Below are 18,402 nucleotides of genomic sequence, written 5' to 3'. Positions count from 1 at the left end.
TTTCAGAAGCTCTTGTAAAGCAGGCCTCGTGGTGATGAATTCTCTGAGTGCTTGCTTGTTCACAAAAAACTTTATTTTTCCTTCACTTATGAAGCTTAGTTTGGCTGGATGTGAAATTCTTGGTTGAAAGTTCTTTTCTTTAAGGATGTTGAATATTGGTCCCCACTCTCTTCTAGCTTGTAGGGTTTCTGCTGACAGATCTGCTGTAAGTCTGATAGGCTTCCCTTTGTGGGTAACCTGACCTTTCTCTCTGGCTGCCCTTAGTATTTTCTCCTTCATTTCAACCCTGGTGAATCTGACGATTATGTGCCTTGGAGTTGCTCTTCTTGAGGAATATCTTTGTGGTGTTCTCTGTATTACCTGGAGTTGAATATTATCCTGCCTTACTAAGTTGGGAAAATTTTCCTGAATAATATCCTGAAGCATATTTTCCAGCTTGGATTCATTCTCTTCGTCACATTCAGGTACACCTATCAAGCGTAGATTAGGTCTTTTCACATAGTCCCATATTTCTTGGAGACTTTGCTCATTCCTTTTTATCCTTTTTTCTCTAATCTTGTCTTCTAGTTTTATTTCATTGAGTTGGTCTTCGACCTCTGATATCCTTTCTTCTGCTTGATCAATTCGGCTGTTAAAACTTGTGCATACTTCACGTAGTTCTCGTATTGTGTTTTTCAGTTCCATCAATTCACTTATTTTCCTCTCTAAATTTTGTATTCTTGTTGACATTTCGTCAAACCTTTTTTCAAAGTTCTTAGTTTCTTTAGATTGTGTTAGAACAAGTTCTTTTAATTCACAGGAGTTTCTTATTATCCACGTTTTGAAGCCTGCTTCTGTAATTGGAACACACTCGTTCTCCATCAAGCCTTGTTTTGTTGCTGATGAGGAACTGGGATCCCCTGCTGAGGAAGAGGCGTTTTGATCTTGGGTATTCTCAGCCTTTTTTGACTGTTTTCTTCCCTTCGTTGTAGATTTATCCATCTGTGGTCTTTATAATTACCGTCTTTGTAATTGGGTTTCTGAGTGGACGTCCAACTTATTGATTCTCAGCGCCGAAATCTGAGCAACCCACTGCACTGACTAAATCAGCGGCGTTAAGATTGATGGTGCTCTTCTGACTCTGCACCAAGAACCGACGCTCTGAGGCGCTGGCAAAACCGCCTCGCCGGTCACAAGAGTCGCACTGGCGACCCGTGGGGCTCTTCCGCTGGGAATCTCCTGGTGTGTGAGCAACAAGAATTCATGTGAAGGTGTGGCGTCCTCTCGTTCTTTGCGTTTTCAGTGGGAGCTACAATCCCGAGCTGCTAGCGATCAGCCATCTTGGATCTCTCATTACTACTAAGTTTTTTAGACATTCAGAGTTCAAGACTTCTAAATCAAGTTTTATCTCAGAGTTGATATTGCACAAGTTTTCTAATACAAAATGATTTTATGTGGCCTTGCAGTGTGGGTGAGGCAGCAGTCTTTAAAACAGTGCTTCCCCACTCTATCCAGGACTTCCAAGCAGCTGGCACCCATTTGCAAAGTTCTATGCTTGTGTTTTTTCTGATCTTATGAAAAGGGGTCAATGAAAGGTTTACAGCCCCACTAAGAACTCATTTTCTATACTGACTGAAACCATGAGGAGTTGCTGTTGCCAAATCACACTACCAGTGTTGACATTCAAGTTTGTCCACATGTTGATGATGGCAGCCACCTGATAGCCACTATAAAATACATTCAATTTCAGAGATACTAAAAGGTACTAAACTTAGGCTCAGTAAAATGTGGTGGTATGATCTCTTAGGCTTCTATCCTAAGCTGTAACTCCACAGATATTAATAGTAAAACCACTCTTGAATGTAATTAAGAAATCAGGATTTACCTTTTCAACCCTGAATGACACTTCACTACACAAACACAACCATTACAGAAATTATCCTAAAAATATCTTACTTTATCAGCATATGTATTCTGAATTGGGTTGGCGTAATCTTAGAAGGTTTAGAAAGACTGCATAAGCTTCGACATCTACATGACTTCCTATAGCTCAACTTAGAATGGTGGTCAACAACAACCACAACAACAAAAATGGAAGGCAGAGCATCTTATAACATAGGTATGTAAGAGGACTGGGGAGGGTGCTGTGTGTAGAGATGAATGAACTCGAATCTCTCAGTAAAGAAATGAGTTGTATTCTAAAACAGGGGATGTCATCGTCCATTAGTATTGCTATGAAGAAATATCTGAGGCTGAGTAATCTATAAAGAAAAGAGGTTTATTTGGCTCATGATTCTTCAGGCTGTAAAAGAGGCATGCTACCAGCATCTCCATCTGGTGAGAGCCTCAGGCTGCTTCCAATCATGGTGGAAGGTGAAGGGGAGCCAACTGTGCAGTCACATGGTAAGAGACGAAGCAAGGAGAGGAGAAATGCCAGGCTTTTGCACAATCAGCTCCAGCAGGAACTAACAGAGTGGGAGCTCATCTGTTATCACAAGGTTGGCATCAAGCCATTCATGAAGGATCTGCCCCCATAACCCAAATGCTGCCCATTAGGCACTACCTCCAACATTGCAGATCAGATTTCAACATGAGATTTGGCGGGACAAACATTCAAACTATAGCAGGCAGTGTAAAATCTTATAAATTCCAAATATTTTAAAAAGACAATAAAATACAAAAACAACTCCACTGATTGATAAATAAAAAATCTAGAGAATTTAAAGGAGTAGAGGGGACCTGAGAAATCATGAAGTCAAAGCCCCTTAGTAGAGAGAGGAAAGCAAAGGGAAGAAAGGTTGAAAGAAGCCAAAATACATTCCCTGAATGCAATGAAGGCTAAGATTGTTACCCTGACAAGGACAGTTCATTATTCACCTTCCACTTTGCCACAGAGCCCAGTATAATAATGTCTACACACAACTGTTATTCTGCTGAAGGGAACTAAATCTGTCCAGGGATTGCTGGAAAGAAAGATGGTGGAAGGTGATGAGTGTTATGGAGAAGAGGAGGAGGATAGCCATAGACCCCAGCCAAGGAGCTATCAAAAATGATCAAATTACTCCACCCACATCCCATTATGAGCCACAGAGTACAAAAACACTAGTATAGATGATGGTCTCTGTTTGGTGATTTTCCAATTTTCTCTTTACCTCACATCCATTAGGATGGCTACTATAAACAAACAAACAAAACCAGAAAATAACACACGTTGGTGAGAATACGGAGAAAATGGAATCCCTGTGCATTCCTGGTGGAAATGCAAAATGATACAGCCATTATAAAAAACAGTGTAAAAGTTCCTCAAATAATTAAAAATAGAATTACTGTATTTAAAATAGAATATACCAGGTATATTTGTTTCCCCAGACATTTGATCCCTGATATTGGAGATGGTGCCTAATTGGCAGTGTTTGGGTCACAGGCGCAAATTCCTCATGAATGGCTTGGTGACATCCTTGCTGTGATGAGTGAGTTCTCGCTCTAACAGTTCCTGCCAGAGCTGGTTGTTAGAAAAACCCTGGCACCTCCCCGCCTCCTGCTTCCTCTCTCACCATGTGATCTCTACACGCCAGCTCCCTTTCACCTTCCACAACCCTTGAAGGTAGTGTTACCTACCAATTGTGCCACTAGGAGAGACTTGCCCCCAGTGTGTCCTAGAAAGCAACAGAAACTCTGATGGGATGGCATATGGAGGGAAGAGTGGGGAATCAATACCAACTCCCATGGCTTTCAAAGCCTGGGTAAAAGATTCCAAGTCCAAAGCGTGGCACAGAGGAAACCAGCCATTCCCTTCCCTCTACTTTGCAGTCTGGACTATGCAGCAGAGGCCCTCACCAGATGGAGATGCTTAGGCCACACTTCTTGTACAGTCTGCACAACTATGAGCCAAATAAACCTCTTTAAGAAAAAAATTACCCAGCCTCAGGTATTCCTTTATAGCAACAGAAATGAACTAAAACAACAACTGAAAAGTGGATGCACCACAAGTGTTTACCAACAGATGAATGGATAAGCAAAATTCAGTACATATGTGCAATGGAATATTATTCAGTCTTAAAAACTAAGGGAATTCTGACATGCAACAGCATGGATGAGCCCTGAGGACATTATGTTAAGGGAAATAGGTCACAAAAAGACAAGTACTGTATATCCGATACCTAGTATAGTCAAAATTATAAAAACAGAAAGTACAAGGGCTGTTGCCAGGAGCTAGGTGGAGGGGATAATAAGGAGTTATTGTTTAATGGGTAAAGAGCTTCTATTTTACAAGATGAAAAGAGTTATAAAGATGGATGATGACTGTGGTTGCACATTATGAATTTATTTAATACCACTGAATTGTACACTTAAAAATGGTCAAGACAGTAAATTTTGTATTATGTGTATTTTACCACAATAAAAAAATTTGGAAAAAAAGAAAAGATGCAAACTAAAAGAGATCACTACAGTTATGGATGTACTGATCCAGTCATTGGTTAAGAGATCCTTTTCTACAGGCAATAAAATCAAGTTGTGAAACATCATAGGATTCAGAAATCAGAACAATATGGGCTCCCTCTAGTGGTTAAAAATACCTTTAAAGACTCTCAGATACTGAAAGGAAGGTTCTAATTTATTTTGATTTTTGGTGAGGGGTAGGGAGATAGATAACCTAATTATCTTCTTGGGAAAAAGAAGTCTTACAAGTAGATCACTACTAATATATATCCCAGTAGATGAGGAGAGGGGAGTAAGCCCAAAGATCAAATGTGATGGCTCCAAAGTCACAAGGAAAGTTTATCTACTCCCTTCAAGATCCATCAGAAGCTTAAGCAGCCATGAATGCAGAGAAGGGGGCAGAGCTAAGCCATGTGATAAGGAAGACAGGGCAAAGAGAACAATATTGGTTAAAGGGAGAGTGAGCTATCACCATAACATAAAAAACAAATTTTCTCATGTGGCTATGAAACCATCTCTGAAGAAACCAAATAAAATAGTTTCAAACAGGTGTCAGGACAAGCCCAGCCTAAGTTTATGGGCTGCCTTGGCTGCTCTGGCAGTGAAGATTTTTTTGAATTTCTAAGTGCTGTCATACAAAGAGAGGTCTCATCACCTCACAGTCATTTACCCTATTAAAACAACTGCACTCTAATCAGATGATTTTTACGATTTTAAGGCTAAAAATACAAAAATTAGCCAGGCATGGTGGCAGGCGCCTGTAATCCCAGCTACTCAGGAGGCTGAGGCAGGAGAATTGCTTGAACCTGGGAGGCAGAGACTGCAGTGAGCCAAGATCGCACCACTGTACTCCAGCCTGGGCGACAAGAGCGAAACCTTACCTCCAAAAATAAATAAATAAAAATAAAGTGTTAGGAATTTAAAGTGTTGGCAATCTAAAGTTTGCATTGGTGAAAAAAAGACCAATAGAAACAAATCAAAGGCAAAGGAAAAGCGTGAAATATCTCTGCTAAGAAATGTAAATAACAATTATAAAACAGATCAGCAATGTAATTAGTACCTAGCTGATTGCAACTGTAGCAATTTATGATGGCACAGCTTTCTGCCATTGCTAAGCAAGGTATTGTTCATAAAAAAATCAGATTAGTTTATGTAGTTTAGAGGGAAAAGCCTGTTCAACAAAATATCAGAGGAATGACAGAAAGAAAATTTATATATATACACACACATAAATATATGTGTGTACTATATGTGTGTGTGTGTGTGTGTGTCATGATCTTGGGTCACTGTAACCTCAGCCTACCAGGTTCAAGCGAGTCTGCTGCCTCAGCCTTTTGGGTAGCTGGGATTACAGGCGTGTGCCATCACGCATGGCTAATTTTTTATTTTTAGTGGAAACGTGGTTTCACCATGTTAGCCAGGCTGGTCTCAAACTTCTGACCTCATGATCCACCCCCTTGGCCTCCCAACGTGCTGGTATTACAGGTGTGAGTCACTGCGCCCAGTTGAAAGAAAATTATTCTTGAATCAGTTTCTCAAAAATGCATCAACCAGGCCAAGGTTTCTTTCAAAGAAGATGGCACAAATCTGAATAAAGTTCTTCTGAATTCCATTAAGTGCCATGAGAGTTACTCTGATTTGCTTTAGTAAAATTTAAGTAGAATACATGAAAACAAAAGCAGCCTCTGGTATAGTACACGATAGTGTTAGCATAAATAAAATGCCATCGAGTTTTTAAATAGTATCTAAGTTTTATACTAAATAGCACGACACTTACACTTGAAAATAAATGTAATTAAGTACAATGTTTATGGTAATTTCTATAAAACGCTGGGCATCAGATCCCCAGTCAGAATCAACATTCTCTGTCACATCACTTTTTCTATGAGAAAATAAGAATCAAATTAAAATTGTTTTAATTGTCAGAACATTTTTCTGCTGAGCATGAGGACTGCCTATAGGCTGGATTCTCCCAACACTATTTCACTAGCAAACTGACTAAGAAGCATGTGTTTTTCATGAGATGTCATCACCTACAGAAGTTTACTCAGGTACCAGTGAAACCCAAAATTATGCCACATCAAAGCCCTTTATGTGAGGCATGCTTGAAAACTTCGGTTGACTTTCTTACTCATCAGGAATGATATAATACATTTTCTTCACATGCTCTTTTCAGTAAGTCACCTTTCAGATCACAGAACCAAAACACTGTCATTTTGTGGTAGATACTCCAGAGGATGAAGTGACATACACATTCACTAAGTCAAGAAACAAAAAACCATCTGTGTTTAAATTTGTTATTATTCTGCAGTTTTCACATCATTTATTTATGTTTAACTAAATAATATGGTCCCTGAGGGCAAAGATTGTGCTTTATTCTCCCTATAGGGCTAGGATATTATGAGTATGCATAATAGGGCTAAAAGATACTTGTGGGAGAAATTATTTTATGTTTCAATCTGTAGCAGAGAGAGAGATGTGCCTTCTCAAAACAGCTAAAAATGATAAAGGATTTAATACGTAAATTATTAAAGAAATAAATAAAAAATATTTACTCCAAATTCCAGTGATGAATAAAATATATTTAAGATGTACTGTTCCTGCAAAGCTATAATTTGGAATGAATACACTTTAATGCATTTTACTCTACGCATGTTAATCCTCACCTTTAAAAAAGATGTAATGCTCTTACAGTATTATCTAGGACTTACTTGACACAAATCATTCATAATGTTGTCCTTGTCTAAGAAATGACAATTCCATTTGTGAAGCTGCTCAGGCCAAACCTGAGGGTCATCTGTGATGCCTCTCTTTTGTTACCCCTCACTTCCAACATATTATCAAATCCTTCATTTTGCCTTGAAAATCTATTCACAACCCAACCGCTTTGGCCACCTCCACACACCTTCACATTTCCTGCCCTGGTCCAGGACTCCATCGTCTCTGTCCTAAGCCATTGCCATAGCTTCCTACCTGGTCTCTTTGCCTTTGCTCATATCCTGTGCATTCTACAGCCAACAGAGTAACCAGAGACCCAATTAATGGAGTGGACAGTCACTCTGACTATCCAGCCCTCTGCTCAGAGCCCTCTGGCAGCTCCCATGCCACCCAAAGTGAAGCAAAATTACTTAAACAATCCTGTATGATCCTCTCCATGATATTTATGGACTGGAACTCCCATCACTCCCTGTGGTCCAGCCACATGAGTTTCTTTGCTGTTCTTGAACAGCCCAGGCCCACCTCTGGGCCTTGAGGTTGCTGTGCCCTCTGCCTGTGCTGCTCTTCCTCCACCAGGTATCTGCTTGGCTTTCCCATCACTCACTTCAGGTCTTAACCCAGAAACCACTCTCCCCAGGACATTCTCTTAGACCAACTTCCTTAAAACTGTACCACCACCCCCACCATGGTACTTCCTATCTCTCTTACCCACCTTATTTTTCTCCCAAGTGGTTATCACTGATTAATATACTATACATTTCATCTAATTATCATCTATTTCCCCCCCTAAAATATACACTCCACAAGTACAGGGGTATACATTTCATCTAATTATCATCTATTTTCCCCCCTAAAATATACACTCCACAAGTACAGGGGTTTCCCTTCCTTTTGTTCATTGCTGTATCCCTTCTACCAAGAAAAGAGTCTGGCATCAAGTAGGTGCTAATACATCTTTATTGATAATTAACTAAATGAGCTCTAATTCATACTTATTGAAAGATTCTAGAAGTCATTTCTGTTTCATTAAAAAAAGGTGCTTTTTGTTAGTTGGCTTGGTATCATTATCTTTTTAGCTATCCAACAGTTGATAAGTACATTTCTCTCTGCATCCATACAGCAGGGAAAGTTACTGGGTACCTTCTTTTACTAGAGTCAGATACCACAAAGAGAGAGAGATGAGAAATTTTCTGGACTGCTCTTCGTGAAAGGTAGGGTGGGCTGTATTCTTCTCCTTGCCCTTCTTTACAGTAGGGAAGAAGTGCTCAGTGAGGCTCAGGAACCTACCACAGGTCTGGGGCATGTGGGGAGCTGGGGCACACTCCTCACCCAGGGCTGCTGCTTTAACTGGACACAACAGGCAGATGGGTCAAGTGTGCAAGGCATCCCTCCCACAACCCCTGGACTGCAGAAGAGTCACTGGTAGGCCCAGTGACTAGGGACACTCAGGAAAGGCATATCTCTAAATCCTGATGAATGAGGGTAGGCTTTTCTTTTCATAACTGGAGAAAATAAATATACAAACTCAGAGATTTTCTCTATGGGTTCTAGGGGGCTATTCGGTCACTATTAACTATGATAAAAATGAAATGCCATCTGCATATGGGTCTGGTATTGAAGAAAGGGGAAGATTGTATAGTTAACACGTAACTGTTGAACATAAACAATTGCCAACAAATGCTTGCAAAAAAAATGTGATCAAACAAAAAGGAAATGTTCTGGATGTTTGTAAAAGGCAAGAGAAAAATAAAGTTCCTTATTAAAGAACATTAAGAACACTGAAATAAAGTACAATTTTAATACTTTACAATATTTTTCATAATCAAGAAAAAGTTTATGTTGCTAAAGAGAGTAAAAGTCAAGGAGAAGAAGGTAGAGAATAAAAAGGAATAAAAATAATTAAAACAGAAAAATGCTCTAATTCTATTGAAGGTACTTATCTCTATTTGTCAAAAAAGACCAAACATTAAAAAGGCATGAAGAGATCTCATTGAAATTAAAAACTTTTCAAAGCTTATGTGAAGCTATAGACCGGGAAAAAATATTTGCAAACCACATATCCAACAGAGGAGTACTACTTAGGATACATAAATAATTTTTAATAAAAACAACAACAAAAAAATTCAGTTAGAAAATGGGCAAAAACATAAATAGACATTTCACTGAAGAAGATTTAGCAATCAATGGCAAATAGCACTTGAAAAGATGTTCAGCAACATTAGCCATCAGGAAAATACAAATTAAAACTACAATGCAATATCATTACATACTCATCAGAATGACTGGATGTGGAGAAACCAGATCACTCGCACATTGCTAGTGGGAATACAAAATGGTAAATCCAATCTGGAAAATCGTTTGGCAGTTTCTTACAAAATTCAACATGCACTTACCATTCAACCCAGCAATGTTACCTTTAAACATTAATCCCAGAAGAAGAAAAACTTACGTTAATACAAAAACCAGTACTAAAATGTTTATAGGAGCTTTATTTGTAATGGCTAAAAACAGGAATCAGACCAGATGTTCTTCAGTGGGTGAATGTTTAAACAACAACAACAAAAAATGTATATATATGTGTGTGTATTTGTGTATATACAGATATATATATATACACACACACATACACCATAAATAATAATCAGCAATAAAAAGAAATAAACTATTGATATACACATATATTGAATGAATCTCCAGGGAACTGTGCTGAACGAAAAAGTCAACCCCAAAAGGTTATACACTGTATGATTTCATTTATATAACATTTTTGAGAGACAAAATTTTAGAGATGGAGAACAGATTTTGGTGGTCATCAACAGTAAGGAATTGGAGTGAGTGAGAGGTCTTACAGTAATGGAACAGTCCTGTATTTTGATGACGGTGGTAGATACACAAACCTACACATGTGACAAAACTGTATAGAACTAAACACAAGGCTGGGCATGGTGGTTCACACCTGTAATCCCAACACTTTGGGAGGGCAAGGCAGGTGGATCATCTGAGGTCAGGAGTTCGAGACCAGCCTGGCCAACATGGTTAAACGCTGTTTCTAATAAAAATACAAAAAATTAGCTGGGCCCGGTGACACGTGACTATAATCCTACCTACTGGGGAGGATGAGGCAGGAGAATCACTTGAACTCGGAAGGCAGAGGTTGCAGTGAGCTGAGATTGTGCCATTGTACTCCAGCCTGGGTGACAAGAGCAAAACTCTGTCTCAAAAAAAAAAGAACACAAATACACACAAACAAGTACAAGTACAAAGTACAATTGGGGAAATCTGGATAAGACCAGTGGATTGCATCACTGTAAATATACTGGTTGTGACACAGCTCTACAGTTCTACAATATTACCATCCAGAAAACTAAGTCATGGATACACAAGATCTCCGTGTATTATTTCTTTTTTTTTTTTTTTTTGAGATGGAGTCTCACTCTGTCGCCCAGGCTGGAGTGCAGTGGCTCAATCTTGGCTGACTGCAACCTTCGCCTCTCAGGTTCAAGCGATTCTCCTGCCTCAGCCTCCCAAGTAGCTGGGACTACAGGTGCCCGTCACCACGCCTGGCTAATTTTTGTATTTTTAGTAGAGATGGGGTTTCATCATATTGGCCAGGCTGGTCTTGAACTCCTGACCTTGTGATCTGCCCACCTCAGCCTCCCAAAGTACTAAGATTACAAGCATGAGCCACTGCACCCAGCCCTCTGTGTATTATTTCTTACCACTGCATATGAGTCTCCAAGTATCTCAATACACATTTAAATTTTTAAAAATCCTGGAGACATTATGGCACCTTCTCCCACATCCCTGGGACCTAATTGAATATACTTCTGCGTACAAAGAAGTGAGTGAGCTTGTAGAGCCAAAAAATGTGTTTGGTTCAAGTGATGCTTAATTAAACCCATCGAATTTATACAGAAGCTCTCTAACAGTCGTCTTACTGAGTCAGCCAGAGTTTACATTCTGTATGCTATTCATATCTCCAGCTACAGTTGAAAAAAATTATCTTTTAAAATAGTAGGATGCAATATATTTAGTTTTAGTACAATCATACTGTTCTCAAGGTGTCAAAAATTAACTACCTAATGCTTATCCCAATTCACAGTTTAATTAAAATTGTTAATAAGCAAGATAGTATAATGTGCCCAGTTAGTGAATTTTTATAAGCAACATTCAGAATTTCATGCTCTTTATGATTTTGTTTTTTTTATTTTTTTAATTTTTTTTAAGGATTAGGTCTACATGACACCTTCTGTCATACTTTGATTTCTGGGTTGGCAGGGAGCCCTCGGCCACCCTCTCCTTCCTATGGTGAGGCACCTTGACTGTCCTCCCATCCCCTGCCCAGGTATGTGACTTCCATAAGCCTTACAGAAGCCTAGAGAGAATTCCTAGGAAAACAAATGTCTTGTAGAACCTGATGGAAGACAGTTTTCCGGGGGTTGAGGGAGGGGAGGTTTTTGGAAGAGTGCCCAGAGTAAGCCTGTCCCATTGGTAGTTTTCTTTTTTTTTTTTTTTTAAGAGAGAAAGTAAAAAAGAATAATAAGAAAAAGAATAAAGAAGAGGAAGAAAGACAAAGAGGAAGAGGGAGAGAGAATGGGGGTATTGCTTTATTGCCTGGGCTAGAATGCAGTCTAAATATGGGTATGCCTATAATTGTGCTTAATAATGGAGACATGAAAGAAAATGAGGGAAGAGAATAACAAACAAGGAGCCAACCAATATTTCATTTAAACTTCTAAGTTGATATGATGTGGTACTGATAAGGGTGTATATTTTGTGTATTTAAAGTGGAGAGTTCTATAAATGTTAATTAAGTTTACTTGTTCCAGATCTGAGTTCAAGTCCTGGATACCGTTGTTAATTTTCTGTCTCATTGATCTGTCTAATATTAATGTTGAAGTCTCCCACTATTATTGTGTGGGAGTCTAAGTCTCTTTATAAGTCTTGTATGTCTGGGTATTCCTGTATTGGGTGCATATATATTTAGGATCTTCTTCTTGTTGTTGCATTGATCCTTTTATCATTATATAATGTCCTTCTTGGTTTCTTTTGATCTTTGTTGCTTTAACGACTATTTTATCAGAGGCAAACATTGTAACTTCTGCTTTTTATTTATTTATTTTTGCTCTCCGTTTGGTTGGTTAATCTTTCTCCATCCCTTTGTTTTGAGTATGATTTTGTTTTTAAAGACAATAGTTTTAAGTCAGTTAATGCAAAAGGAGTTAATGCCAGTAAAATAATGGACAGCAACATGCACACAAAGAAAGTATTATTGTATTTCTGACATAATATATTTATACACTATGGTTGTTTTAGCTTTTTCATTGCTGCTCTAGTAACACAAATTAGATTTTTTTAAAATTCAGAAAATATAGTCCATATATCAATTTAGTTATTGACTTCATAGTATCTGCAAAATCTCAGAAAAAAATGTTTTAGCAATGTCCTAGCTCTAGGCTGACATTTTAATTCTATTTAGTCCTAGAGTAGAGTCTGCATAAACTCTTCCATATTAAATTAACGTCTAACGTCAAATCCCCATCTCTGACTGAAAATAATCTTTTATAAAAAAAATTAAGCATCTTTGTTCACATATAAATCATGATTGTGGATAAACAGACTCAGGCAGAGCCCATTCATTTGTTTCGCTGCTTGTGTCTGTTAGTCATCGCCCTTCATTCCTTGTAGCTCCCACCTTAGCACCCCACTTTTAGTTTTAGGATATACAGCCTGAACTAGGCCTGCTATCTAAGAGGATCAGAGAGGGTCATGTCTGTAGTCTGAGAAGAACATGAAACTATAAGCTTCTCTAAAGGGAGAAAATGTTTGCATGAATTCAGAAACCACTCACAAAGCACATAGGGGTTCTCCATTGTGAGATGAAATCCATGCTTGTGGGGTCAGAGCACTAGATCCTCGCAGCTGTCAGGATTGCCTTGCTCCAAAGTGTTTTCCTGAGCAGTACACACAAAAGACAATGAGGTTCGTGGTACTAGGGCCAAATTCTAAAGCAGCAGAGTCTTGTCATCTAAACCCAGGAGGTCACAAGCTCCCCACTGTGGTTTCAGACAGCCCAGGCTATAAGCTGGGGTGGGAGTGTGGAGAAGAGTGGGAAGTCCAGATGTGGGGACTTTTACCAGGACTAGTCCCAGAGGGGTGGGCTACAGCCCATGATCTCTCACTATATCAAAGCATGATTCTATCATATTTACCTCCTGTCACCCAACTAGCAAGTGTCTTCTGGGAAAGTGTTCACTCTTTTCACCATTTTGCATTTTCCAGCACTGACCACAACTCTAGGCACAGAAGAAAAGCAGAGGTAACATGAGAGAGCTATGTCTCAAGAGCCAGTCAGACGTGAGAGAGAATCCCAATTCTGCCTTTGTCACTGAATAAACACTCATAATTCTTTTTTTGAGATGAAGCTTTGCTCTTGTTGCCCAGGCTGGAGTGCAATGGTGCGATTTTGGCTGACTGCAACTTCCGCCTCCCCAGGTTCAAGCGATTCTCCTGCCTCAACCTCCTGAGTAGCTTGGATTACAGACATGTGCCACCATGCCCAGCTAATTTTTTCTCCATATTGGTCAGGCTGGTCTCAAATTCCCAACCTCAGGTGATCCACCCACCTCAGCCTCCCAAAGTACTGAGATTACAGGCATGAGCCACGGTGCCCAGCCCAAACACTCATAAAATTCTTAATGCATACTGTGCACTGTTCTCTGCACTTGTAAAATAATGACTTATTAACACTTCATAACAGTATTATCAAGTGGTACTATTATTAGGCATTATTTTGCAAAATCAAGAACTGAGGCACAGAGAGGCTCAGTAATTTGCCACCCGCAATGCTAGCAGCAGAGGTCATGAGGAGTTGTCAGATTATGGATATATTATATTTTACAGTGGTATGAACAAGAATTTTGGACTAGAGGTTGCAGAGAGGTGAGTCAGGATGACTCTGAAATTTCTGGCCTTAGCAACTATAAAGATGGAGTCAGTAATTATAGAAATTGAGAAAAAAATGTTATTTTCATTCTTCTTACACACTTACAAATACTACATTCTTATTAGAAATATCCTAACAGACCACTTCCACCAAGCTGAAGTAACCCTTCTACCTGAAACAACCAAAAAATGAGATAAACTTTATAAACTAACACTTTCAAGACACTGGACATCAGGCAGTGAGGGACTGTGGTTCTTGATGGAAAACAGTGTGAGCCTACAGCTGCTCCAACTTACTGCCTCAAGAAAGTCTCCAGGCCACAGTGCGGGGAGAAAAGGTCAGGCTGAGCACAGCAGACTTCCTGAGTCATGATGAGAATCCAGGGACAAGTTGGCACCAGCTGTTTGCAGGAAAACAAAAGGAGTGAGAGCTGCACAGCAACAGATAGCTCAGGGGATCTGCAGATGGGTCTCCCCCAGGTTTTCAGTAGAGGTCTACCAGCACATGTATGTGAGGAAACTATCTGAAGTCTGGGAAAGCAACATCAGACCAGACTGGAAGAAACAGAGCTCTGTTGACAGAGGACTGAGAATAATGTCTGTTCCTACCAGCCAGACTAGAAAACCTAACTCAAGGTCACAAGAGAGAGTTCTCGGAAGGGTCTTGACTCAATACTGGGAAATAACTAGGAAAGAGGAGAAAAATGGAAGTAAACTATTACATGGCTCTTATACTATGTTGGATGTGAGGTGGTATAGTATCTTGAGGGTAAACTGTGATAAAATAAAGATGCATACTATAAACCCTAAAGTAACCACTAAAATAACAAAACAAAAAGTTGTAGCTAATAATTAAAAAAGGAAAAATACGGAATTTCACTCATATGCAGACACACACACACACACACACACACACACACACACATTCTATGAGTTTAAAGGAAGGAAGAAAAGGGAACAAATGACAGATGAGGCAAATAAATAAAAAATACTTATGTATTATTACCTAGTTAACAATAATATTAATATTACTATTTTGTTTGCTCTTTGTAACATAAATAACATAGATGTATTGCTATTTTTCTGTTTTTGCTTGCTATTTTTAGTTTGCTATTATTTATAATGTAATAAATTATAAATAATAGCAAACAAAATAAAAATAGCAAACAAAAACAGAAAAAAAAGCAAACACATAGCAATATGATACATTTAAATCTAATCATATCAATAATCAGATTAAATATAAATGCCATAACTCCCCAGTTAAAAATGTTGAGCTTGTCAGATTGGATAAAAATACATGACCTAATGATATGTTGCCAAAAGGAAACATACTTGAAATATACAGACACAAATAGGTGGAAAGTAAAAGGATGTAAAATAAATCAACAGAAAGCTGACTTAGTATTAGACAAAGTAGATTTCAAAGCAAAGAATATTATACCAGGGATAAAGAGATTATATCATAAACAGATCAATTCATGAAGATCATGAAACAATTATACACCAAATGACAGAGGTTAAAAAGAAGTGATAGAACTGCAAGGAGAAACAGGCAAAACAACAATTACAATGGAAAATTTCAATACTGTTCTCAAAAATAGAAAAAGTAGACAAAAAAAAAAATCAGTAAGGATACAGAAAGTTTGAACAAAACTATCAGCCACCTTGACCTAATTGTCATATATGGAACATTCTACTCAACAATACCAGAATACACATTCTTTTCAGATGCACATGGAACATTTGCCAAGACAGATCATATTATTGGACATTAAGTAAGTCTAAATTTTTAAATTTATTTAAAAATAAATTTAAATAATTTTGACTGAGACTTAACTCATCAAAATGTTTTCTCTGACTACAATGTAATTAAATTAGAAATCAGTAGCAAAAAGATCTTTGGAAAATCCCAATATCTGGAAACTTACATACTTCTAAATAACACATGGGTCAAAGAAGAAATTAAGAATGAGCAAGTATTTTGTACTAAGCAAAAATGAAAACACTTGCCAGAATATGTGGGATGCACTAAAACACTATGTAGCAGGAAATTTTATCTCAGCTTCCATCTTCAGGAACTAGAAAACCAAAAGCAAATAAAAGAAAAGAAACAATAAAGAATGAAGCAGAAAGCAAATAAATAGAAAATAGTAAAACAATACAGAAAATTAACAAAATCCCAAGTTTCATTGATTTTTTAAGAAGATCTGTAAATGTGATGGTTAATTTTATATATCAATCTGACTGAGCCATGGGTGCCAGGATAATTGATTAAACATTATTTCTGGCTGTGTCTATAAGGGTGTTTCTGGATAAAATTAATATTTGAATCCACAGATGAATAAAGCAGATACCTCCCTCAAAGTGGATGGACCTCATCCAATCTACTGAAGGCCTGAATAGAATAAAAGGCTGGGTAAGAAAGAATTCTCTCTACCTGTCTTCTCTTGCGTTTGGATACGCCAGCACTCACATCATGGGCTCTCCTGGTTCTCGGGCCTTCAGACTAGGAGTGGAATGACACCATTGGCTCTCCTGGGTCTCCAGCTTGCCACGTGGATCCTGGGTTGGGGCTTAGCCTCCATAACTGCATGAACCAATTCCCTATAATAAATCGCATTTTCTATAATCTATTGGTTCTGTTTTTCTGGAGAACCTAGAGAAATACAATAAACTTCTAGCCAAACTGATGAGGAAGAAGAAAAGATACAAATTACCAATATCAAGAATAGGAGAGGTGATATTACTGGTGATAGAATAAAAGCACAGCTGATGAGTTGCAACCTAGCCTTAGAATCAATGGATACAATCAAGAGAATGTCTTTGCTTCATATTGCTAAGAACTTGCCACTTTTCTAAAACCATAAGTTGTAAATACCTCAGCCTGGGGCAAGGTTTCCTTCTGACTACTGAATACCCACTGACTATCTTCCTCAGGAAGTACAATAAAGAGTAATCTTACGGGATCTACTCCTGCCTTCTGAGCAGAATCAAGGGCACATGCAAAGTTGCCTCTTCTGCTCTCCTGGTTCTCAAAAAGATGTAGAGAGGCATTATCATTCTCTTCACAATTTGAGTTTCCTGTGCTCTTCTTCCACATATGGATCACAGCCTTACATTAGCAACACCCCACCTGAGCACCAACCACATGCTCAGTACTGTGATCTGGGACGGGGGTAATGCCAACTCTGAATACATCATGGATCCTGCTCTCAAAAAACTGATCAACTAAGAGAGAGTGAAAACACAGTAAAGGAAGGGATGACACTTCAACATCTTATGGGAGCATATTAATTAATCATTAATGCTAAACAGAGAGACTAAGGAAAACTGTGGGAAAGGTGATATCTGAACTAGACTTTGAAGAACAAAGCGTCCTCTGAAGAACAGAATTTGGATGGAAGAAAATTTCAGGCCAAAGAAAACTCCAGGCAAAGACATAAAAGCAAAAAAATGTAAAACATAGCTATGTCTATAATATAGTATGCATGTTGAAAGGATAGAGTGAAGGGAGAGCAGGGAGGAAAGACAGATAAGAGGCAGATTACGGAGGACCTTAAATCCCTTGTTAAGGAAGCTGGACTTTATTTTGTAAGAAAAGGAAATCAGCAAAGTCTTTTTCAGCTTGTAAGTGATATAGTCAGAACCGTGCTTCACAATATTAGACTGGAGAGAAAGAAACTGAAGGATAGTGGTAAGGTGCTTACTGAAATACTCCAAATAAGACATGGTAACAGTAGCCTGGTGCAAGGCTAACAACACCTTAGAAAGGAGGATATGGGGGAGCAGGCATTCTGGAGGCAGAATCAGCAGGTGGGAGAGAAAAGAGATCTCCAAAGAAAGAGAGCAAAACTGAAAATGTTCCATGGTTTTAACGTGAGTAATCATGAAAATAACATTCCTATTTGTTAAGATTATAAAACATAGAGAAGGAAGCACAGGGGTAGGGCTCCAGGGAGGTGCCCTGCCTTCTTCTGAATGGCTGAGATAGTGGTATTTATGTAATGGCCATGGACATGTTTTCAGAAAGCCAGAAAGCCAGAAGGCCAGAGCCAGCAGGGAAAGGCACAGATTGATGAGTCAGCTGCAGAGGCAGGACAGCTATGCTATAAGAACAGCCATGCTGTAATTACGTCAAGCTTAAACCCAAGCCTCTGTAGGAATTAACGAATTAGTACATTTTTTTTTTCAGCATCCAATCCAGTTTTTATAATCTAATCTCTTCTAAAGATTTGATGTTTTACACGAAACAATTTTATTAAATGACAAGATTATATAAATTTGATAAATATTAAAACATTTCTAACCTAAAGCAAA

At 38.5% G+C, this 18,402-nt stretch overlaps 1 protein-coding gene across 9 annotated transcripts in view; it reads right to left on the bottom strand.

The window, feature by feature from the left end:
• ANO10 (anoctamin 10) overlaps positions 1-18,402 on the bottom strand; it is a 286,509-nt gene that overhangs the window by 121,152 nt on the left and 146,955 nt on the right. The window contains exon 11 of one of the 9 annotated variants that reach the window (XM_074404028.1): positions 16,258-16,689. The exons of the other annotated variants lie outside the window; for them this stretch is intronic. Within the exon in view, the coding sequence (XP_074260129.1) occupies positions 16,660-16,689 (30 nt within the window). The 3' untranslated portion in view covers positions 16,258-16,659. Of the gene's footprint in view, positions 1-16,257; positions 16,690-18,402 lie in introns of those variants that run through there. 9 annotated transcript variants of the gene reach the window in all.

The sequence above is a fragment of the Saimiri boliviensis genome, chromosome 8 (assembly GCF_048565385.1).
Source record: "Saimiri boliviensis isolate mSaiBol1 chromosome 8, mSaiBol1.pri, whole genome shotgun sequence".
NCBI lineage: Eukaryota > Metazoa > Chordata > Mammalia > Primates > Cebidae > Saimiri > Saimiri boliviensis.
Note: the sequence above shows the minus strand (reverse complement) of the source record. Positions and strands in the feature narration are given on the sequence as shown.